Source organism: Vanessa tameamea, chromosome 16 (genome assembly GCF_037043105.1).
Source record: "Vanessa tameamea isolate UH-Manoa-2023 chromosome 16, ilVanTame1 primary haplotype, whole genome shotgun sequence".
Lineage (NCBI taxonomy): Eukaryota > Metazoa > Arthropoda > Insecta > Lepidoptera > Nymphalidae > Vanessa > Vanessa tameamea.
Window position 1 is genome coordinate 6,275,001 of NC_087324.1, and position 25,015 is coordinate 6,300,015.

Consider the following 25,015-nt stretch of genomic DNA (forward strand, 5'->3'; position numbering starts at 1 on the left):
TAGGGTTTTGTGCGAGCCCGTCTGGGTAGGTATCACCCACCACTTAGTATAATTGTGTTGCAGTTCAAAGGGCGAGTGATCCAGTGTAACTATAGGTAAAAGGGACATAACACCTTAGCTCCCAGGGTTGGTGGAACATTAGTGATGTTAGGAATGGTTAATATTTTACAGCGCTAATGTCTATGGGATGTGGTGACTACTTACCATCAGGTGCCCTATTTACCCGTCCACCTACCTATAGCATAACAGAAAATAGGTGATGATTTTCAATAAAGCTTTCACGTCTGTTTTTTAACCATAACATAAGCCTAAATACCAACTTTCATATTTCTAATATTAAAAATGTCGAATTCCGACGATTCATACGAAAATTAACCCCCTTAGGAATGTATTTTGAAAAAAAGTTTCTTAGTACCTACTCACTTACGTTGTATAAAGAATACCTCTTAAAAATTTCAACCGTTTAGAAATACTGGTTGATGACATTCAATCATTTTAAATTTTTATTAAGTAGATTAACCTATTAAACCCAATAATGGGATAAACTACTTAAAAAAAATTGTGATATGTATCCACAAAGTAAATGCTATGTATACTCGTCATATAATACAATAAAATTGTAATACATAACGTTAATTACTGAAATAAATTACACAGGTGGTGATGGATGCGAACCTATTTTGAAATACAACGTTTTACGCCTATAGAAATTATTTAATAAATCTATACATATCTATACATACCAAGATTTAACAAGAACATAATGAGTAAGTAGGAGGAAAGTTAATAACTAGGGATGTTTTGAATGCTAGGTATACCGAGTAACTGATACCGAGTCTTCAATACAAGTTATTCAATAGAGGTTTTGGTAAAAACAATTACAACGTATCTTGTTTCAGATGTCATATTCCGCACTGATTCTGTTACAAAATGTTATTAAAAAGTGACGTTTAAAATGAGAAATACCGTAATCTTAAAGATTTTATCGGCTAGTAAGGTGAAAACCAATGTTCACTTTCTAAGCCATACACTCGAATCACTTCGAGTGTTTTTCTAATATTTTTTATACTTAAAATGGCTTGTATTAAGGTTGAAATTGATGTATTTTTAATTCATTTCAGTACCTGTATTAAAATGTTGCGTCTTTCCTGTAAATTAAAATTTTAATTGAATTATTTTTAATGAACAACAGACTGATCATGTCATGAAAAAACAGACATTATAGACAGAATAGATGTTAGATACATATTTTATGAGTTATTTTTATTGTGTTTTAATGTAAAATATAACAATAAAAATATTTTTAAGAATCAGGTATATTTGTATATAATACCATTTTTTCATTATATTTATCCGCTGCGTGCGGAGTTATTTTGGATCAGGAACCTTCGCAGGCGTACTCAGAACAATTCACTAAAGTTTCATCTCAATCGAATTAATTACTTTGGAACAAATAAAGGACAAACACACATACGTTTCTGTTTATTATTAAAGATTAACAAATAATAAATGTAATGTTTAAATGGCCGTAACTATATATTATGTTTCAGTAACTAAAAATTAATTCCTTGTATTACATTCATATATAAAATCGTACCACGGATTTGTCTATGATTTGGTTTTTGAAATAATTGTGTTTAAAGTGTATATTTTGATGATATTAAAATATGTTGCCAAAAAAAATACGACTAAATAAAATCCAAAATGGTATGTCCTTATATTCAATGTAAATAAAATGCAAACGTATTCGTAAGTTTAACTTGTACATAAAATACGTGGTCACATAAAATTCTATAGAAATTATTGTATTTACACGGAGGTTTGAAGAATTTGAACTTTTACGTGTATGTTGGTAAAGTGAATGGATCTTTATGATGCGGAAAAATAATATTGTTTGTTGACGTTCTAAGGACTAATATCAAACGCTGTAAGGTTTCTTATTATGTTTTTGATTGATTGTAAATAGTGGCGCCTGCGCTACCCTTGGAATGATTATCTTTCCGAGTATGATGAATAAGTAATGTACTATTGCATAATATCTAACGTCACAAAGGTATCTGGAGTAAGTCCTACAAGTTCAACTAGTATAAAAGCTTAACTTACTGAGGCATATGTCACAGTTAGCTTCTGAACTGATAGCAACACAGATCAAAATGTTTAAACTGGTGGTGTTGTCTGTTGTACTGGCTTTGGCCGTAGCTGAGCCCAGCGCCATCGCTTCTTTATGGGGAGGACACTTAGCCGCTCCCTGGGGCGCTGCACTTGCCGCTCCTTGGGGTGCTGCAGTCGCCGCTCCTGTCGCTCTGGGCGCTCCTATCGGTGCGTACAACTACAGAGGCCCACTGTCACTCGCTCCTGGACAGCCTGCTAATATCTTGGCTGCCGACGGCAGGCCACTCGATACCCTGAGTGTTAACGTAGACCGTGCCGCTCATTTGACCGCGAAAGCTCTTGACCATGTTGGTGCTCACCTATTGAAGAAGAGATCAATCGTCGGCGCTCCTTTGGTAGCAGCTCCTTTGGGCTGGCATGGTGTCGCTGCTGCTCGCGTTGTTGCACCTGTTGCCGCTGCACCTATTGCCGCTTTGGGATGGGGACACGGTGTACCCTTGGGACACGCTTGGTGAAAATTGAATTACGCTTGAATCTTCTGAAAAATGACCTATTAAAGAGAGTTACTATTATAACTTGTTTCCATTCCTGACCTTATAAACTTTAATAAATTTTGTTGTTATTTATTTTTGTGTGGAGTATTTCAAAAATAATAATAATGGAGTACTATTAAATTGATTAATGAGACACATAAATGATACATAATAGAATATTAAAATCAACAAGTCTTTCTTTAAATTATGATAACTTTTACAGGAACATTGTAATAACGTTAAAAATATACGAAATAGTATGATATATGTATGAAAGATTGACATAGTAGTGAAGTATATGTTCTAGGCTATATTAATAAATTGATTATCTCTCACAGAATATTAAAAGGTATGATTTATATACAAAATTGCCTTTCAAACTCTACGATTTGAAGAGTTATTTTTCGGTAATTTAATAATTATTTTTGCATTATATAGCTATTTTGTTGATAGTAACATAGAGTTTAATAATTCCTAAATAATTGACATTTTTTAAAGTACAAATCAATATCTTATCTGTCTTCGTGATAGTTAGGAAGTTATTTTGTTTTTTTTTTATCTGCGTGGAAACCTTAGATAGATTATATTATATTTATATACATATATTAAAAAAAACAAAGGTAGGCGAAGGTAATTTTTTATGAAATGTTATCACAAATTGAAATATAGCTTCTGAGTAGAGGAATTCCGAGAAAAAAAATGTATCGGTAAATGTAAAATGGTGTGGAAATTCTGTTATATAGTGGATTACACTGAATTAGGAAGAATTAGATTTGTGAATTCGAAAACTTAGTGTTAAAAAAAAGTAAACTTGTAACTTTATTCTCAATGTTTGACAATTAATCTGTTGAACACTGATTTGAAGTAAAAATATACATTTAAGATAAGTATTTCTATATTTTTTATAACAATCATAACCGTATTTGTAGCGATACTGTTTTTTTATATCATTCATTTATTGTAATCTTGTAAAATACAAATTTTTATATTTTATTTATGAGCTAGTAAGCATTTAAAAATAGTATCAATTATTTTTATATATAAATGGTGACTCGTGTATAAAATTCATATAGCCAAGTTACAAACATGAATAATTTTATGTATGAATAAGTTGTACTATCAGATATTTACCCTCTATTACTTATGTTTTTTTATGATATAGGTTGCTGGACGAATGGGCGACCTGATGGTAAATGGTCACTATCCATAGAAAATAGCGCTGTAAGAAATATTAACCATTCCTGACATCACCAATGCGCAACAAACCTTGGCAACTATGATGTTATGTCCCCTGTGTCTGCAGTTACACTGGCTCACTCTCCCTTCAAATCGGAACACATCAATACTGAGTACTACTGTTTGGCGGTAGAATATCTGATGAGTGAATGCATGGGATCTAACCTAACTAGGCGGGCTTGCACAAAGCCCTACCATCAAGTGTAAAAAATGTATCTTAAGAAATAGGCAATATCTAAAATCATAAAAGGGAGAGTAACTCTGGTATATGTTGAAGACAGCACCCCTAGGTCTGTGCTATTAATTATCAACCTACACAAAATTATCCATGTATCTTGTCTACAGGAATCTTTTACCCCGAACCATTATATTATTATATAAGTTTCAGTACGATAAATAAATATATTCGTATATACAGATTTATGATACTTTTAGATTAATGGATACTTTTTTATTAATAAATTTTAGAAGTTGCAATTTTGACTTATTTTGAAAAAAATTAAAAAAACGTGATAACTCAAAAATGGTTCACTTTTGCACCATGCATATGGGGATTAAAATTATCGCAAATAATCACCCCTATCACCTCCTAACGGGAATACGTCGAATTACCAATAACCCTGTATAAGTTAACTGTTCTTACAATTAGGCTTACCTTTTGTTTAATATATTTTGTGCTATGAAATAAAGTATATATGTATATATAATAAACACGTTAATAATAACTTACGTAATTTATTATAATCTACGAAACCTTTCAAATGTTCGTATAACACTCCAGAGACCGAGATAAAATATAACATTGGCGAATAGAGTTATGGTTTTAAAGATAAGCTGTCTCCCCGTAAACATACCAAACATAACCTTTAAGTAATACAATCAAATACTAACAATAAATGTTGATATTATAATTTATAAACAGGTAAAAGGTAGAAAGCTACTTTAATCCCGAGTGCTACAGTCGCACCTGTACCGTATAAATTGCATCGGTGACGATCCAAGATAATAAAAGAAGATCAAATATGTTTATTAAGGACTGGCAAGCCCCTTGCATGTCCTTAATAAACATTTTCTATCGGTTATTACAATACAGTATTCCTTTGTAAAGGTCTTTTTCTTTGGATGTTATGTCAATTATTTCCTGACAACATTTTTATCAATCACAATAGCTTAAAAGCTATTATTGAATAGAATTTTTTTTTTTAAAAAATGATCGCTTGTTATCTCTATGTTTTCTGTCCGAATAATTTTCAAGGAATTGCATTCAACTATAACTGTAAAAATGTAATTATAAAATAAAAATAACCGATTTCGTATGAATAATAGTTAAAGCATCGTTTATTACGTATGAATCTTATATTTATCTAGCTTTTATTACTTTTGTTATACTTATTTAATTAATATATACAAAAAACAGAAGAACAATTTCATGACGATAATCATAGGATTCACCTTAATAATGTGATGTAAAAACCTTGGATATGTCCACCTTTGTACATTTTTTTAGGTAATTTTACTCCTTGTATCAAATTTGAGTGCAATAAAGAGATTCAAGACAGCTATGTTATAAACTTGAACGATTTCTCCGAAATACACACCAGAAATTATAATGTAGTATTTTTTTACTGACTCGACCCTGGAGCTGAACTCTGGACTAACGAGGAGTAAACTAACTTTATAAAATTATATATATTCCGTAATAATAATTATTAGTTCTTTTGTTCATAATGGTAGGTCCACGCGATACAGACTTGGTACAGACTTCTACTGAATTTTGTTTGTGCAACTTAGCAGCGCAGACAAAAGTCGGTGTATTGGAAAAGTCTGAGCTTTGCATGAAAAAATCGGAGCTATTCATGAAAATTGAAAGTCTGTATGTATGTCTGTGTATTATTTAGAACAAAATAATTAAATAAAATAATTAATTAATTCAGGTTTCCAAGGATACTACTAAGAAAATTGTTTGAAAAACTCTCCATCCTCAACTTAAAGTAGGAGGTAATGAATAGTCCGTACAGATATTTTGTGGATAGACTTTTTTACTCAGACTTGTAAGTCTGTACAAATGTCTGTGCCAAGTTTGTGTCGTGTGGACCTACCATAAATATGACGGAAAAGGTTTAAAAGGTGCACACGAACCATATCACACTTTATAAATGAAATAAATAATTAATGCATAACATATTTATCTTTATTTTGAATATATTGTAATTGTTGTAACAGTCATTATAACATACATATACAACCAACATAATAATATCGGGTTAACATAAATTAAACATTAGTTTTATCTATAAACATATAATAAAATTAGAGTGTCTGTTTGTAATATTAAAATAACCTTTTTACTAAATGCATATGTATGTAAACACGGTACATATACCAAAATAACATTTTTTACAATTTTTCTCTGTCTGTTTGTTCCGGCTAATCTCTGGAACTTAATAAGGAGTAACTTAAGCTATAACAATAACTTTTTTGTTACATTCATCAAGCGCACGAAGTCGCGGGCACAGCTAGTACAAAATAAAAATGGCGCACAAAAACGTAAACATCTTTCATTTCATGTGCAAAGGCCAGGCTTTATTTAGGTATGGTCTATGGGCGAAGGCATTATACTGTTCTTTGGACACAGGGCAGAGCAGGCTGTGCGAGGTATATTTATCAGTAGCGCCCAATCGAGCAAGGTTAAAAGCGTATCCAACTCTTAAGCGATGATCTCGACTTCAGTCCCGGACAAGCACCACTGAATTTTCATGCAATCTTTGTTATAATTTAATACAGTACGATGGTTAAGAATCCTGTATATCTAAGTTAATCAAACCACTCACATGTGTAACCATAACGTAATGCACTAAAGGAGCGTGATGAAAATGGTTTAATAAAAATACCTAAGACAGTTACAAATCAATAATTATATAAATTAAGTTTGACTTTCGTTTTTATATTTTCAAAGATTCAAAGATTCATTCTCATCAAAAATTCAGTTAAAACTTACCCAACGAATAAAATATATTATTTTAATAAATTTATATCAATTTTAATTTGAAATCCTTGTTAATATTACAAGATGATTATTTGTATTGAATATATTTGTTTTAAAGCTGTTGATATAAATCTAGTCAAGATTTTTTTAACAAATTTAGGATAAACAAGATATTTGATAATATTATCAGTAAAGTGAATGGACCTTTATGCAGTCCAAGGTAAACTCGGAAGTGTTATTATATTGTTAGAACAGCTCTGACGCTAATTTATTACGCTATAAGGTTTATTATATGGAATTCAATTACTAAAATGCGCCTGCGCTACCCTTGCAATGATTTTCTTTCCGAGTATGATCACCGGCCAACGCCCTGTTGCATATTATGTGACGTCACAAAGGTATTTCGACTAACGCCTCCAAGTTCAACTAGTATAAAAGGTAAACCTAAAAGGGAATAATCATCAGTTAGTTTTTGAACTCATAACAACACAGACCACAATGTTGAAGCTGGTGGTGTTGTCTATTGTCCTCGCCTCTGTGGCCGCTAGTGGTATTGCACCTTTATGGGGTGGGCACTTAGCTGCTCCATGGGGCGGTCATTTAGCTGCTCCCTGGGGTGCGGCCATTGCTGCTCCTATCGCTGCTCCAATTGCTGCAGCTCCACTTGCTCCAGTCGGCGCATACAACTACAGAGGCCCACTTTCTCTTGCTCCTGGACAACCCGCTAATATCTTGGCTCACGATGGCAGACCACTGGATACTCTTAGTGTTAACGTTGACCGTGCTATTCATTACACTGCTAAGGCACTCGACCATGGCGGAGCTCATCTGCTGAAAAAGAGATCAGTCGTGGCTCCATGGGCAGTTGCTGCTCCAGCTGCTGCCTGGTCACACTCTGCCCGCATCGATGTTCCTGCTGCTCGAGTAATCGCACCTGCTCCCGTTGCCTTGGCTGCCGCTGCACATGTTGCTCCTTGGGGTTTAGGACACGGCGCTCATTTGGGACACCTTTGGTGAAAAGTACAAAGAAAATAGGCTATTCTTTAAAGACATGATAATAAAAGAGAGTTATTCACATTTTTGTGTTTTTGTTCTCACTTTCTGAGAAAGGTCATAACAAATAACTTTTAAATTTTATTATGATCTTTGATATATATACACATTTTTCTGAGTTTCGAAAAGCACCTAAAGCAGTTGGTGATGTATCGTAATCTTTTTCTGGTTACATCTGATTTTCAAATGTGCCATCCAATCGGATTGTTGATATTCTTTGTATGACAATTTTGTTTATTATATGTCGATATAAATATGGTTTACTTTTTTATTGGATATTTTGCATCCGTTGTTGGTAACGTTTCTTATACAATAGTGGATATTTATAGCCAAGAAAATATTTTTTCAATAATCAAGATTTATTATATATACTTATTTATACATAATTATAAGTAGAAACAATAATGACTGTTTCTTTATTATAATAATCAATTGAGAGATTTTTTTTTCTTTCTGTGATGTATCTCTGTCTCAGTTCTTGTGTTATTTTTATTGACAAACAAAAGAATGATATCACATTTGAGTCCAATTAAAATTTGTATAGTAATCAGTAATCCATAAACTTAGATTGTAATGTTGCCTGCGTTGGTTGCCTGGAAATAAAACATGATGGCACTTCAACGCTCACGCAAATTAAAACAATAAAAAAATACAAATACGGACAAAAATGGACTATTTAAAAAATTAAAATTTTTCGATCGTTTTAATATACAACACATTAGATACTTAATTATAGTATATATTAATAATAATTTATTTTTCATATCTTTTTTATTCTATTAATAGTTTCTTATTAATCATATTTATATCATAAAGAGAGACTTTAGTTCATAACTTTATTTTCCATTTCAAAAACTATATATGTATGTAAATTTTTCGATACTATAACGATTGAGTTCTTATTTTTTTTAGTTTAAAGTATCAGGTCCGACCGAGGTTATATACAATAATCATATTGTATATAACTTATTTGTATCGACAACTATTATTTATTGTTCAATGAAACTAAAAACTAAGTATATATTTGTTCAAATAGTTAAAGTCCGAGAGGCAAATGTCCTTCTCGGCGCGTCGAAAGTGAAGAAAGGTTATATTCATGGTATCTAGACACGCTGTAGCGTGTCAAGCCTAGTCCAAGAACTGGCGAGCAGCACCGTGTGTAATATTACACGAACCATTTGGAGCCACTTTTGAGCCCCTCATAACTCAAAAACTATTTCACATAAACGTGTCAAATTTGTCTCATATATTGAGACTCGCAAGATACATATGTGCTTCAAATTTCATTAACACATCTCATATGGTTAATTAACGTCCAAAAATCGTCATTTTTATCACTGAGTGAAAGTTCAAATTTGGCATGAAGTTAGGTAATCAGGTAAATATAAAGGTAAAAATCTGAAACTGGTAATTTTTTATAATTTTCTTATAATTTTTCACTTCATTGAATTAGAAACATTTATATACTTCGTTTCTGTGATAACTGTATAAAAAAAATAATGTAAGAATCAGCAATCAAAACTTATGACAGCCAGTCTTTATGTGGATTTTAATGTCTTCACGTGAATATATAACGAGTTGAATGCCACCTTTAATTTTTATTATCCAAATATTTTCGATTTAGTACTTCTAATTAAGAGTACCTATAGTCGACTTTCGTATTTGTTACATTATTAACTAGGATTTAGTATTAATTATTTCTTCAATACTGAACTCTCCTCGATTCTTCTTAGATGTTCTGGCTTATTATGTTGTTATAAACACACATTATAACTTGTGTTTATGAACATATGAGAAATAACGAAGTCAGACCTTAGGCCATGATATATTCTCCTAAGTTATAAACAGAAACGATATTTTATTTAGTTATAAATAAATTTCAGGACTGACCATTGAACTTAGCACCCATTTAGATCTCACTTCTTTTGTCGTGGAAGTCAACAACCAAGGCCTATATCATAATATTGAACTTGGCTCTCACTTCACATTTATGTTTTGATGGGATAAAAGATACAAAAAACTCTAACGAAACTAATCATTGATTTGTAATTCTATAAACTTGCTACAGAAAAATCTGCCAAATTATATTTGTCTTGTATATGTTTTTTTTATGATACAGGGGTAAAAGAGCAGGAGGCTCAGCTGATGTAAAGTGACTACCACTACCCATGGACATCTGCTGGAACACATTTAAACATACCTTCAACAGGTTTATCCACAAACGGCATATAGTAAGCATACAGGGTGCGTGCGTACATGTTCATAGGCAACGGCCAATCGAGCCGGGTTAAGAGGTGGATCTATGCCATTAGCATATATCCACCTCTTAACAGATCGCGATACGTCACACATCACGTCGCGATATCACGTTTCGTCGCTGGTTTGAAAACTGGTAGTGGCGATACCGTTTCTCTTGCAGTGCTGCTATGCTGTTTACATTCATTCTATCAGTAACCAAAGATAATAACTGTTTAATAGATATGTCTATAATAATAAATAAGAAGACCTCTTTTTGTAAAGCTTAACTGGAAAAATTACTGAATCAATATACATTTCAGAAGATGCAAAACATTTTGGAGAAGGTTTTAGTATATTATATTATTATACATTTATCAGTATGTGTCATATATATTATAAATATTTGCAATTAATTCATTAATAAAAACAAAAGCATAATCATTTTATTTTTAAACATCAAACGCCCAAAACTTGTTTCATTTATATTATGTAAATGACCTTTATCAAGCAACAAACAACAATGTATTAATATACAAAAAAAGATTACATTGTTTTTGCATAACTTTGAACAAAAGAACATTATATTACATTCCAATAATCATAATCAATAAAACTCTTACGTAAATTATTAAAAATCGGTTTTATTTGCTTTATATGTACAATTTAAAAACATGACACATTTTACAAGATGTGAGCGAAAGGGGTTGCGGCATAAGTGATTGGTCTGATGTGTGTGGCGATGGGTGCCGAGTAGGCGTAGGTGGAAGCGATCAGTGGCGTCCTAGCGACGGTTACTGTGCTGTAGGGGGCAATGAAAGCAGCTGAACGTTTCTTTAAGAGATGTACTTCACCGTTCAGAGCCTTCGCTGTGTAATGAGCAGCACGGTCCAAGTTGACGTCCAATGTATCAAGAGGCCTGCCGTCAGAGCCCAAAATGTTAGCGGGTTGTCCTGGGGCTAGCGATAATGGTCCACGGTAGTTGTAAGGCTGGAGAAGAGGCGCGGAGTAAGCCAAAGGAGCGGCGTAAGGAGCGGCGTAAGGAGCGGCGTAAGGCGCGACGTAAGGAGCGATGAAAGCAGCGGAGCGTTTCTTCAAAATATGGAAACCGTTGTCCAGAGCCTTAGCGGTAAAATGAGCAGAGCGGTCCAAGTTCACGTCCAAAGTGTCTAAGGGTCTGCCATCAGAAGCCAGAATGTTGGCAGGTTGACCAGGAGCGAGAGAGTAGGGTCCGCGGTAGTTGTAAGGCTGCAAGAACGGCGATGAGTAGGCCAGAGGCGCTAAGGGCGCCACGTATCCTGCGAAAAGGCCCGATGCGGACGCCGCCGCCAGAACGCAAGACAACACCACCAGCTTAAACATTTTGTAAGTGGTCTGTGTTGTTTTCTGAATTCAGAAACACTGATGCTGTTCAAAAATTACATGACTCTTTTATACTCATACATACGAACGACTTTAGGGGCGTCGCCGGAATAAATTGGCGACCGTGAGAGGACAACTTTTGATAAGATACTAAAGTTCACTTGAAAGGGCATTTTTTCATTAAATAGTGAATACAATTATTGATGCTAGTAAGCGCTATACTTGATTTGTGATTTTGATAAATGAGTTTTGAGCTGTCAGAGTATTTCAGTATAAAGGTAAAGAAACATCTTAAAATTTAATAATTTAAACACTGTAATACAGTTAAATCAATAAAATAAATATTTTTTCTGCTCGTATAACATGATTTTATTATTTAACTAACTACTGATGAAATTATAAATGCGAAAGTGTTTGTTTGATTATGCTCAGCCTATCATCATAAATATTGCATAAATGTTATCCGTACAGAAAGTGTGCCCGTCTCCTACCCTCTGGTCTCGTACGCGGACAAAGACGCGAAGAAAATATCTAATAATCTATACATTCAGTTTATTTTCTATAGCGATATTCGTTGTCAGAAGTTAATATATGTGTACCTGTCAATGGCTTGTTTAAATTCAAACAAAAATTAAAATAATTACCTTCATGAAATATTTATAATTGATTCGAGTTATTATTTAAACGTTTTATGTTTGACCTAATATATTCTATAAATCATATTTTTTCATGAATTATATACACGCAATATTGTGGGCAATTTGTTATAACTTTAATTTTAATAGAAATGAGTTTAAATTTTTTTATATTTTTAGAACATAATATAATGTATGTATTAGCTAAAAGATCATGAAATTCACACTTGTAACGTCAATAGCTTCAATTTAAAACGGGTTTGAAACGTAACTACTTATGTAATAATATACTAAAAAATTGTCCAAAACACTACGCATTTTCTGGTATACGTTTTATGCGTAGTTTATTAGTTTTTTTAGTTAGGAATTTCTAAAGACGTCGTCCCCTTTAGTATCGATTGTAAAATTATATAAGATTATGAAATTAAATATCATAATATATTCTTCAATAATTATACTAAAATAATATTATTCAGATCGATAACAAGAGATTAATGCTTGTTCTATACTAATCTATCTTACTGCACTGATAAGTTAAGTGCACTAATAACTCTACAGTTATTTTGTAAGAAAAAACTCGAAATTCAAAACACGATCGTGAAATGTCATATAGTGGAACGATATGAATTATAATAATCGTAACATTTAAAGAATACACGCATACAAAATAACGTATCACATAAGTCGATTTTCAACATCTCACGAGCGACATACAAAGTAACTACAGAACAGCAACAGTAATGTCGACCACATGTCGAAGTTTAATAAGTGAATTAGCAATCAGTATTGACATTAGTAGTATTGATATAAACCGCTTAATGTCATTTATTTATTATTGATGTGATTAGTATTTATGTTTGCGATATAAATTGAATTAAAAGTATGAAAAAAATATCCCTACTTAATACTATGAAGACGAAGGTTTGTATGTGTGGATGATTTTTACTTTCGCAAATACTGAATGGATTTTAGTGAAACTTTACAGTAATATAGCTTATACATCAGAATAACACAAATGCTATGATTTTTATAAATATATTGTGTGATTTGTCAGAAACATAACGATAATCTCAAGTAAGTATGAAAACATTCTGCCAACTGCGAACTATTTTGGCGTGCGCTGTTAAAACCTTTAGAGTTACCCGTTATTTTAAATAGCCCTAAACGAAAAAAGCCCGCGACAACATATATTTTTATACCATAACATTTTCTTTATGGATTATTCTTTTCGTCAAAATTAAAAAAATGAACACGTGTATAGTGTAAAGGTTTATTCTATTTGTAATATGGATATAATAAAGATAAAGACAAATTAAACGAGTACACCAAGGAGGTACACATACCTACTAAGGAAGTTAAAAAATGGAAATTAATATCAAAGCCGAATACGGCTATAAGGCACTGATATGGTTTTCTTTCAATATTTATCAGGTATTTTTATTTACATTCCTTTGTAAAGTTATTGTACAATCTTTGAAGCATTAAATATAATATTCTACTAGCGATTCGATTATTTTTAGTTACATTATTGGAGACTGGCTTATTTTTATTTGTATACAATACAGTTATGTTATATTTAAAAAAAATAGCTGCTTCGCACTTGTAAAATAGAGGAATGTATTTAATGCGGCGAATAAATTAATATGAATTAGTGTTATAAAATTAAAAAAAAATTGATATCAAAGTAATGAGGACGCAGCTATTAAGAAGCATTGAAATAAGTTAAAAATGTCTACCACATAAATCAGTTTATTTTAAACCAAGATTTAGTTTTAACTTAAAATCGGCTTCGATTTGATACCAAAGTTTATATCAAGCTGAAAGGTTTTGGCGACTAAAAACGTTAAAGAGACAAATGTATATGTATCTGAGGTTCTATTCAAAATAAAATAGATGTTTTTTTTTTGACAAATAATGACAAAAAGGCCACCCAATGGTAAGAGGTCACCACTATCGATATACATTGGCGTTGTAATAAATATTAACCATTCCTTACGTCGCCAATGCGCCACCAACTTTGGGAACAAATATGTTATAGTATGTAGTTACACTGGCTCACTCACCCTTCAAATCGAAACACAACAATACTGAGTACTGCTGTTTGGCGGTAGAATATCTGATGCGTGGATGGTACCAACCCAGATAAGCTTGCAGAAAGCCCTACCACCAAATTAATATGAACGAGATCTTAAAAAATATGTATTTTGCGACATTTTAAATGTTATAGCCCAAACTAATCTATGTATAATAGCTACTAACTATTTTGTTTTATATTCTCGTCATGCCATATCTCTAATAATATTAGTTTCAAAGCAGTTATTCATAGTTCCTCTATGATTATGGCCTATGATTTTATTTGTCATGCTTAGTATATTAGTTACCGTTAATACAGCTGCCATCATTCAATTTATAAATATTCAGTAGGCCAGTTTTGAGGTTTATCCAATACAATTGTCGCCGAAATAATCAATGGCCTACATACATTATTACAAATTAAACAATTACCCTTAAGTTATTGGTCGTCTGGACAAATGAAAGCCTAAACTGAATAATAATGTTTATTAGGTTTAAAAAGGACGGAATCAACGATAAACAGCAAATAATGTAAGTATGTATTTAAAATTTATTTATTTTTATTCAAAATCTTAAAAATAATATTTTTAACATACATCTATTTTCATATAATTAAATATTTATTAATTATTTCTTCAAAGGTTTCTAGAATTGATATCATCTCTATATAACAGAAAACTTATCCAATATAACCGTTCATCATGGTATTCTTAAAAATAAATATTTCATAATGTTTTTTTAAGAATATTTATTTTATAAATACATTTCTATCTTCTAGCGTGTCGAATTGGAAACACAAGTCATAGTAACATAATATCGATCAACAAGCGTTATAAAAAGTCAAGTTTGCCGACCGCTATCACAAGTCAGTATTTACCGCACCACCTTATCACAAAATTGAATATTAACAGCTGTAACTGTTCCACTGCGGGACTGAAGCCTGCTTTCCTTTAGTGGGGAAGATTTGGAGTTTTTTGTATCACGCTACTAAAATGCCTGTTCGGGGATTGAATACAATCAATTAATTTGTTTTTTGTTGGGAATTTTTCATTTATTTCTAGTTTGTTTTTCGTATATTGAAAGTAACGTCATCGCGTTACTTATTTAATTGATTATATGAATATTATAAACAGAATACTAATTATAATATTCGTTACAGTTGGGTCACGAATATTTTGAAATTGATTTCTTGTGTTTTGCCATACATGTAGATAATTTAGCAGTGTTTATAGTATATGTTCTACTAATGATATTATTTTCAAAGATTTGCTTTTCAATGGTGTTAAAACCGGTCTTAAATCAAATATATTTTTGAATAAATAATGGTTTTTGGTGTACTAACTATTATTAGTACCAGCTTACTTCAATTTTCTTAGTTTTGCCTGATTTAGAATAGAATAGGACCCGATAGATAATTTTTAATATTTTACAGGTTTATAAATAATGTAAATACGAACAACTTTTGGATTAATTAATATTAACAAACGCCAATATTCTGAAATAGTCATTTATTTTTTATTTACATCATCGTTGGCAAGCGTTAGAGTTGTTAGAAGATGTGTGTGATGGGGCTGGCGGCGTACGAGATAGGTTTAAGGTATTGGTGGGCGAGTGGTGAAGCATACGCGTAGCTGGAAGCGATCAGTGGCGTCCTAGTAAAGGTGACAGTGTTGATTGGGGCGATCAGACCTGCGGAGCGCTTCTTCAATAGATGTAGGCCATTGTTGTACTGCGCATTGAAATGGGCAGAGCGATCCAAGTTGACTTCCAAGGTGTCTAAAGGCCTGCCGTCAGAGCCCAAAATGTTAGCGGGCTGTCCTGGGGCTAACGATAATGGTCCACGGTAGTTGTAAGGCTGGAGAAGAGGCGCGGAGTAAGCCAAAGGAGCGGCGTAAGGAGCGGCGTAAGGCGCGGCGAAAGGAGCGGTGTAAGGAGCGATGAAAGCAGCGGAGCGTTTCTTCAAAATATGGAAACCGTTGTCCAGAGCCTTAGCGGTAAAATGTGCAGAGCGGTCCAAGTTCACGTCCAAAGTGTCTAAGGGTCTGCCATCAGAAGCCAGAATGTTGGCAGGTTGACCAGGAGCGAGAGAGTAGGGTCCGCGGTAGTTGTAAGGCTGCAAGAACGGCGATGAGTAGGCCAGAGGCGCTAAGGGCGCCACGTATCCTGCGAAAAGGCCCGATGCGGACGCCGCCGCCAGAACGCAAGACAACACCACCAGCTTAAACATTTTGTAAGTGGTCTGTGTTGTTTTCTGAATTCAGAAACACTGATACATTTTTGGATCGTCCAAAGTCTTATATAGGGAAAATATCGCGTCGCGTCGCGTGAATACATAGTTGGCCGTGAGAAGACAAGTTTATTAAAGAAAGTTTTTCTTAAAAGGGCACATTGTTTAAATAGCTTTTGTTCCATTTTCGTATCATTAACGTTTAATATTTAATATATCTAGAATGTCCAAAGTTTCTATAATTGTTAACTTTTTTATAAAAAAAGATATTTTGATAATAATTGTAAGCGTAATTATTATATTAGAATAATTAGAAAGAAGCATTTTTAGGAAGTTTTTTTTTCGTTTTTTGTTTATATTTCATTGTTATTTTTAAACCAAATTGCCATCATGGCCTTTTTGTTATGAAACGAGAATATTCATAGAAGATTGCGTATACTAGCTTGGGCACGTACTACTAAGTTATTATAGAAAAAAAACAACTTTATTTATTATCATAACAGATTCGAACATACGTACTTGGTATTCTTTTACTTTTATAAGAACGATATATTATTTATTAGCTAGATTATTTATTTAGCAAATAATCTTTTTCCTTCCCTTTTTATCTCCGGTCATGGATTAAGTGTTTTATTTTTTCAGACAAGGGATATTTTTTTACTTCTGGTAATGAAAATACAACCGAAAATTTACAATTATATTTAGATAAATAATTTTACTATACATATTATGTATAATCAATGAAATGACAAATAAAAGACTGAGTTAAAAGAAAAAAATGATTTTTTTATCAAAATATAAAGTATATTTTCGAGCTTTTGGATCGCCACTATACAGGATTATACTAAATATAAATTTGCCATCTGAATAATTTGGATCGTTTCTCGTAATGTGTGAGAGCGTTAAATGTTGGCCAACAAAGAATTATTAGCCCTGTGTTGTCGGGTAACTTGTTCCTAATACTAATTGTATGTATGTCGAAAATTTCTACAAATCTTTTATATTTTTACGAAAATCCATCAACAGTATCAAGTATATATTGAGAAGTGACAGTCAATATGTTATTTTTTTTATTTTGTGTCGTTAAGTAACTTTGGGGCCAGTGGCGTAGCATAGGTCACTAGCACCCGGTGCGGATTCCAAATTTGCCGCCCTCAAATTTTTGCAATCCATTATAAAAAAATTGTAAATAAATAATAGTTATTAAGAAAGCTTGTGCTTGCATCACCCATGCATAGAACCTGCATAGGTACCTGGGTATTTGGTAACAACAGAAAAAATGACGAAAAAAACACTGAAAGAAATTAACTTTTTTTTCTCTAACTGCCACCTCCGCAGCGCCGCCCCCGGCAAAGTGCCGCCCGGTGCGGACCGCAATTCTACGCCACTGTTTGTGGCCCAGGTATACATTGCGCGAATAGCAGTCTTCTGAAACACAATACTGTTATACTTTGTGTATTATACGTTAACTAGTACCTACATGAATTGCAGCCCGCATTGATTAAATCCGCCATAATTTGCTATTCGCCACATAAATTAATAGTATTTACATACATAGGTAATGTAGTTACGTTAAAAAAAGGTCTTTTTTTGTTACATTTTTTTTAGCTTTACATAAATCTACAAAAAAAATGAAACACATACATTATGATGGCACAATATGAAATAAATTCTACAAATTTACATCTACCTACATCCATTTATTTTTCGATTGAGACAGAAAAATATACATAAAATAGTAGTTATTTATTTAAAAATTTATTCACTCACGAAGGCTATAAAAACTATATTTTTGGTTGTATTTTTTCCAAATCATCATCAAAATATTCTTTATTCAAGTAGGCTCATAAAAGCACTCAGCATGAATCGTATCATGTTTTTTCTTTATTCTTACATTAGTCATCTCACTCTAACGGCCATTTTCAATGACCATACTATCCCTAGTTTCAGTAACTAAATATAGCTAAATCAATATTTAATCTATTTTCAATGTAGCTAAATCTATTTTCAATAACATGACTTTCCATTTCCTGTCGAAACTAGTCATAGTCAGGAGTAATCAGGAGGACGGATACTACAGATAGAAACGCTCATAAAAATCGTGCTTACCAGCATTTCAATAAAAGTTCCAAGTCACTCTTGGATGGACGAAGCTATCTTTAGTAACGTCATTCGATTATCTGTCAAAATCGGCCGATAACTTTGGCTTTTGAAAACAAAGTCACTGTTATTTCTATTAATCCCTCCAAAAACATTTTCATGTTGCAAAGACCGTATGACTCGCAATGTCAAAAAGTTATCAGATCTCATGTAGAGCCAAGCTTCTACCTCCACACGCCCCAACTATAACTTCACAAACTACACCTTAGTCAAAATATGGGGACATAGTCATTTCGCTATATTCACATGACTGTAAGGTGATAAGTGTATCCACTGTTCATTACTATTCTGTTATACAATAGATCTTGTAGTAAGGAAACGACCAAGCCACATATTCACGTTAATCCAAATAATCGAGGAAAGCGATCTGTTGGTACTGTTAGATGGATTATTAAAAAAGCATTAACATTAAACCATATATTTTACTGAGCATGAGCGTTACTCACGCCGTCACTAAATAATTACATATTATGTATACTATAATTCAGAGAGAAGGGTGCTCCTTCGCAAATAATATGTATATACCGAAGGATTTTTGTACAATTGAAAGCTTGAGGAATTTAAAATCTATTTCATATCAAGGTACGCTGGAGATATTCAGATATATAAACAAATTACCTGAAATTCTCCTGAAATACACAACAGCGCGAGTCTTAAAGGTAGATAATTTTTTCGACATTTGATATAATTTCATAGATGCATCTACAATATAACAAATTTAAAAAAGAGGTTACTGTATACTGTAGTTTTTTTGCTAAACTAAAAATTAATGTTTTGTTTTGAATTATATAAAGCTATAATTTAATTTTATACTGCAATAGTGAACCGTTTTAATTTTTTTTTTAGCAATGAAATAAATGTCATAATGTTTTAACAGGCATATAATTTGTATAATTATTATATTTACATCTTAGATTATAGCGAAGTTTACAGCACGTGAGCGATAGGTGCGGCAGAATAGGCGATGGTGTGGCTTAAATGTGCAGCTGCTAGGGGTGCTGTATATCCGTAAGTGTGGGCGATCAGTGGCGTTCTGGCAACGGCGACCGTGCTTATTGGAGCCAAGACAACAGAGCGTTTCTTGAGTAGATGTACGCCACCGCTAAGGGCCTTGGCAGTGAAGTGTGCTGAGCGGTCCAAGTTAACATCCAAAGTGTCTAGAGGCCTGCCGTCAGCAGCTAAGATGTTAGCAGGCTGTCCTGGAGCAAGGGATAATGGCCCACGGTAGTTGTAAGGTTGGAGAAGAGGCGCGGAGTATGCCAATGGAGCCACGAAAGGAGCGGCAATAGGTGCAACAATAGCTGCAGATCGTTTCTTCAATACGTGGAATCCATTGTTAAGAACCTTAGCGGTGTAGTGGGCAGAGCGGTCCAAGTTTACGTCCAAGGTGTCAAGAGGTCTGCCATCAGCTGCAATAATGTTAGCGGGTTGACCAGGAGCAAGAGACAGAGGTCCTCGGTAGTTGTGAGGTTGCAAAAAAGGTGCAGCGTAGGCCAGAGGCGCTATGGGCGCCACGTATCCTGCGAAAAGACCCGATGCGGACGTCACCGCCAGGACGCAAGACAACACCACCAGCTTAAACATTTTGTAAGTGGTCTGTGTTGCTTTCTGTGAAGAGAGACACTGATGATATTATGAAGTTGCATGCGTATTTTATACTTGCATATTATGATTGACTTTATGGGCGGCACCGGAAAACATTGTTGGCCATGAAAGGACAACTTCTACAAAGAAACGAAAGCTTGTTTACGTATCAGGACGATTTGTGTTCTCCTTTAAAAGAAACATAATTTGCGAACTTGTTCTGATTTTTTTGCGTGAATACCAAATGATATACTCGAGCCTTTCCCAAGTTTCAATAATACATCAGACTTGTCTTGAAATGTTACACAGCATCTTATTTCAACAAACGGCGAAACGTTCAATATTTACGACTTCACAAAGATTAAAATTAGATTTATATTGTTTAGTAAATTTATCTATAATTATATTTCTATTTCTATCGACTCAGTTTATTTTCACTATATTTCAATCGGATTAAAGAAAGATACTCACTATGTTTCAACAATCCAGATGTAATCTTTAATATCATAGACTTTATTAAGTACAATAATTAAAGCTACCAAACGTAAATAATATATAAAATACATCGGCATAGTGATATCTTTTATTTTATGTCAATATCCCGAATTTAAGTTAAATAGTAATCCACTTTATGAAAATTTAACGTGAGTTCTCCAGGGACAGTAGACGACTCTATATTTTATCGATCTCTCAAAATTTATTAAATGAAGTCGGATTTATTGAATTAAAAAAATAGAATTATTTTTGTACAATAAATGCTTATAACAGAATGAGAATTAGAAGTTTTTTTAGAGCAGTACTCGCGGAGAGCTTTACATTTTTTCTTAAGATATTGATCCTTCTTTGTAGCTAATAATAATTTATTTTATTATATTTAAAAATTGTACAAAATAATTATTTAAAGAGGTCTTATATATTTTTCTTTGACGTATAAAATAATTTACTTGAGAATCGATAAAACATTTATACGATTGTCCTCAAAGTATGCTTTTCATAGATCTTCTTTTGTTTTGTTAAATGATAATGATAACATGCTATGATGATTTAAACTAAGTTAAATTAATAGAGATTTACAAATGTATGTATTAATTAATAAAAAAGGTTCAGTGTTTTTTTTGTTATATATACGAAGCTTACGTTGAGGTTAACTTTAAAAAGATAATTAACACATCGCATATCTAAGTTATATAGAATATTATTATCAAGATTATTTAAATTAAAAAAAAAAACAAATGAGGTTGATTTAGTTAGACGTTCGCCCACATCCTGATAAGTTAAGTATTATTATTCATGATAAACAACATTAGTCCCTTATAAAAAAAAAAACACATTTTCTTTAAAACAATTTCTGTGAATAAAATTTACTGTTCACCTTTTATAATTAAGACTAGTATACTAACACTATTAAATATACTATTTTAGTGATGTTATAAAATCAAGTAATAAATAATAACAGGAATACACGTGTAGCCACTTTTGTAACATGTATTAGTGTTGTATGTATAGGAATATCATTTTGGTGGTTTTATGTCTTATTTATTTTTTATTAAATTACAAATTGCAATGCCGTTTTATGTTTTAATTCCATTCTTACTGAACCGGTGGTAGCTTTACAGTAAATTCAATATGTAACAGTCAGCATAAAAGTTATTTTATGCTATGCTTTTATATATAAGTGTATATACACTTGAATAAATAATATTTCGATTGTGATTTTAGTTATGAATTACTACTATTTAAGATTAAGCTTACTCAAAACGCTATAATAATAATGCACTTTCATTATATTACGCGTTGAACAGCTTGCTTAATTACTAAACGCTAATATATTAATACTTAAAAAAATGGTTAAATAAAGATTTAACCATAGATATTCTATCACTAAACAGCACTCAGCATTATTGTGTTCCGGTTTGAAGTGAGTGAGCTAGTATAACTACAGGTACGGGCACAAGGGACATAACATCTTTCTTTTCCAAGGTTGGTGGCGCATTGGAGATGTAAGAAATGGTTAATATTTCTTACAGCGTCATTGTCTATGATCGGTGGTACACATACATTTACATTTGATTCACAATCTGTCATCGTTATTATAAAATAATATAATTTTTAAATACATACTTCATTACAAATACATTCCATTATTTATGAACTAAGTTATATATATTGCTAGGAGAATATAATAGTACTTCATTTGAGCTTGACACGGCTTCTGATAAACAGCTAATGCATTGCAAAGACTTATTTGAGTTATTCAATCATTTTTAAAGCATTAATGTTATTTTTTATGTTGAATTATTGTATTTTTTTCTTTTTGCTCATAGCTATTGTAATATACAATAGTTATAGTAATATACAACATATATTGTAATATACAATAGCTATGAGCAAAACGTATATACGTCCAGTATGTTGCGTATACATAAAGAAAATATTATTTGTAAATTATTAATAGAACTTTTGTATGAATTAATTTAATAATGCTACTTTGTTCATGTGTATGAAATATGATACGAGTACATACCTTAAACCATATAACATTCTGTTTACACTTTAAATGCTCAAAGTTTTAATTAGGTTCTCACAATTCAAAATATTCAGAGCTAGAAAATAACTTAAAATAAAAACAATGATCGACTCATATAGTTTGACTTCAAAATTATACAAATACTTGTTTCTATCCGTGGATTTGTCCGCATGTGATTATCGATCGGGTCTAGGTATATATATAATTCTTTATATCATCTCTAACATCGTGTATGATTTTATAATGAGCGGTTTACTAGTTAAGGTATGATACAAACGAACAAACAAACTGACATTTATAGTGATAGGAAAATAATATTAGTTAAGATTTTTAATGATTAATTTCTTCATATATGAATTTTATAAGCCGATCTTTTAATTAAATCCCATTAGAAATATTGTACATTTTCTGAATGAAACCTTGTTCGTTAGATACATAATATATTAATACTTAGATTTTGTAACACGTTGAATGGTCTTATTTAAATATATAAATTATTCAGGAACCATACCGTAGTGTGTCGACACTACGTCATTCAGAGTTATGAATCTTGGCTGACCTAAATCTAAGGTAAGATCATGTTACTTGTTCACACCTCTGAAGCGTTCAACGATGACGTTGATACTATTTTTAGAGAAACCCCGCGATCGAGAAATGAAAAGCGTTAAATTTAATTATGATATTCAATGTTTTTAGAACAATATTTTAATAAATATATTATAACTTAATTCATATATTGAAGAGTGTCGCTCTACAAAAAACGGGCCAACATTATTATCTGGGTTTGCGTGACAGTTACGCTTGACACTCGCCAAGCTTCATACTATCATACTAGTGTTCGTGTCCTTAGTGGCCAACCGTTGGCTACAATTTTTCTTGACGCATTCTTTGACAATCTAAATAGATATTTAAATAATCAAAGATTAAAAAGTAAGAGAAAACTGTAGCCCCCATTTTCCATTACCAAGAAGTGTAAGACTTGACATGGTTGAAGTTTGTATGGAGAACGAGTACAGAAAGAGAAAAATTATGTAGTAAATTGTGTGTTACAAACATTTTATGTTAAATAAAATAAACATTCTTCGTCCAGCTGAGCCTCATTTTGGTTATAGGTATATACTACTAAGTGATTATTTTATTTTAAGCTTCTTATAATATATGTATCAACTACTCATATTTGAACTATATGTCTACTACCAGTCTCGACTTCGAAAGGGTTTCAACACTTTTGTACATTAAAAAAAATATGTATAAGCCAAAGTAGGGTAGTGGTTAGATCAAGTGAATCTCAACTGAATTTAACAGGTTCAAGCCCAGGCAGCCACTGCTAAGTATTTTTGTTATTGGGTTTATAATTCATTTCGTGAAGAAAAAGATTGCAAGATTCACAATTTGCGCTGTAGGATGAAATTTTACCACATTTACATCCACGAGCTAGCATTGAAATAATGGTAAAATAAAACCTTAAAGTGGAATATCTACAGTCCGTTAATATTAATATATACACCAGATATAAATCACAAAATGTCATATCATAAGATAGCTACATTGTCAGCTCATCTCTTAAAGATATTATTGTCAGCATGCACAATAAGAAAAAAAAGATATATAAACAAAAAAAGCGGTCAAGTGCGAGTCGGACTCGCCCATGAAGGGACCGTAACAGCAAGTACAACAAGGTTTATGTCTATGAAATTAATTTTTTTATTTTTATATTTGAGTCGATTGAATGAAAGGTAAATTGCGGTTTACGATTTATGACGTATTTAAAAAAAAACTTCTTATTAGACCTCGTTCAAACCAATTTTCGGTGGAAGTTTGCATGGTAATGTACATCATATATGTTTTTTAGTTTTATCATTCTCTTATTTTAGAAGTTTCAGGGGGGGGGACACATTTTACCACTTTGGAAGTGTCTCTCGCGCAAACTATTCAGTTCAGAAAAAATATATATTAGAAGCTCAATATCATTTTTGAAGACCTTCCCATAGATATGGGATAGATAAAAAATATTTTTTTGAGTTTCAGTTCTGTGTATTGGGAACCCCGAAAATTTATTGTTTTTTTTTTCTATTTTTGTGTGAAAATTTGAATGCGGTTCACAGAATGCTAGATGCATGCCGTCTCACCAAGTTTCAACAGTATAGTTCTTATTTTTTCGGAAAAAAGTGGCTGTGACATACGGACGGACGGACAGACAGACAGACATATCGAATCTATAAGGTTCCGTTTTTTGTTATTTGGCTACGAAACCCTAGAAACTCCATAGACAATTTATATTATTATATCGTG

The 25,015-nt window shown here is 32.4% G+C and overlaps 5 protein-coding genes across 5 annotated transcripts; 2 read left to right on the forward strand and 3 right to left on the reverse strand.

Moving 5' to 3' along the window:
• The first annotated feature begins 2,096 nt into the window (after positions 1-2,096).
• LOC113393923 (uncharacterized) lies at positions 2,097-2,687 on the forward strand. The gene has a single exon (XM_026631042.2). The coding sequence runs from the start codon at positions 2,112-2,114 to the stop codon at positions 2,625-2,627; it is 516 nt and encodes a 171-aa protein (XP_026486827.1). The 5' UTR covers positions 2,097-2,111; the 3' UTR covers positions 2,628-2,687.
• Positions 2,688-7,321: 4,634 nt separating this feature from the next.
• Positions 7,322-7,944, forward strand: LOC113393921 (uncharacterized). The gene has a single exon (XM_026631041.2). The coding sequence runs from the start codon at positions 7,366-7,368 to the stop codon at positions 7,882-7,884; it is 519 nt and encodes a 172-aa protein (XP_026486826.1). The 5' UTR covers positions 7,322-7,365; the 3' UTR covers positions 7,885-7,944.
• A 2,835-nt stretch (positions 7,945-10,779) lies between these two features.
• Positions 10,780-11,565, reverse strand: LOC113393919 (uncharacterized). The gene has a single exon (XM_026631039.2). It carries the CDS (start codon positions 11,515-11,517, stop codon positions 10,840-10,842), a length of 678 nt encoding a protein of 225 aa, XP_026486824.2. The 5' UTR covers positions 11,518-11,565; the 3' UTR covers positions 10,780-10,839.
• A 4,158-nt stretch (positions 11,566-15,723) lies between these two features.
• On the reverse strand, positions 15,724-16,490 carry LOC113393918 (uncharacterized). Its single transcript, XM_026631038.2, has one exon. The coding sequence runs from the start codon at positions 16,450-16,452 to the stop codon at positions 15,775-15,777; it is 678 nt and encodes a 225-aa protein (XP_026486823.2). The 5' UTR covers positions 16,453-16,490; the 3' UTR covers positions 15,724-15,774.
• A 2,988-nt stretch (positions 16,491-19,478) lies between these two features.
• Positions 19,479-20,249, reverse strand: LOC113393920 (uncharacterized). The gene has a single exon (XM_026631040.2). It carries the CDS (start codon positions 20,194-20,196, stop codon positions 19,540-19,542), a length of 657 nt encoding a protein of 218 aa, XP_026486825.1. The 5' UTR covers positions 20,197-20,249; the 3' UTR covers positions 19,479-19,539.
• Between the last annotated feature and the right edge of the window lie 4,766 nt (positions 20,250-25,015).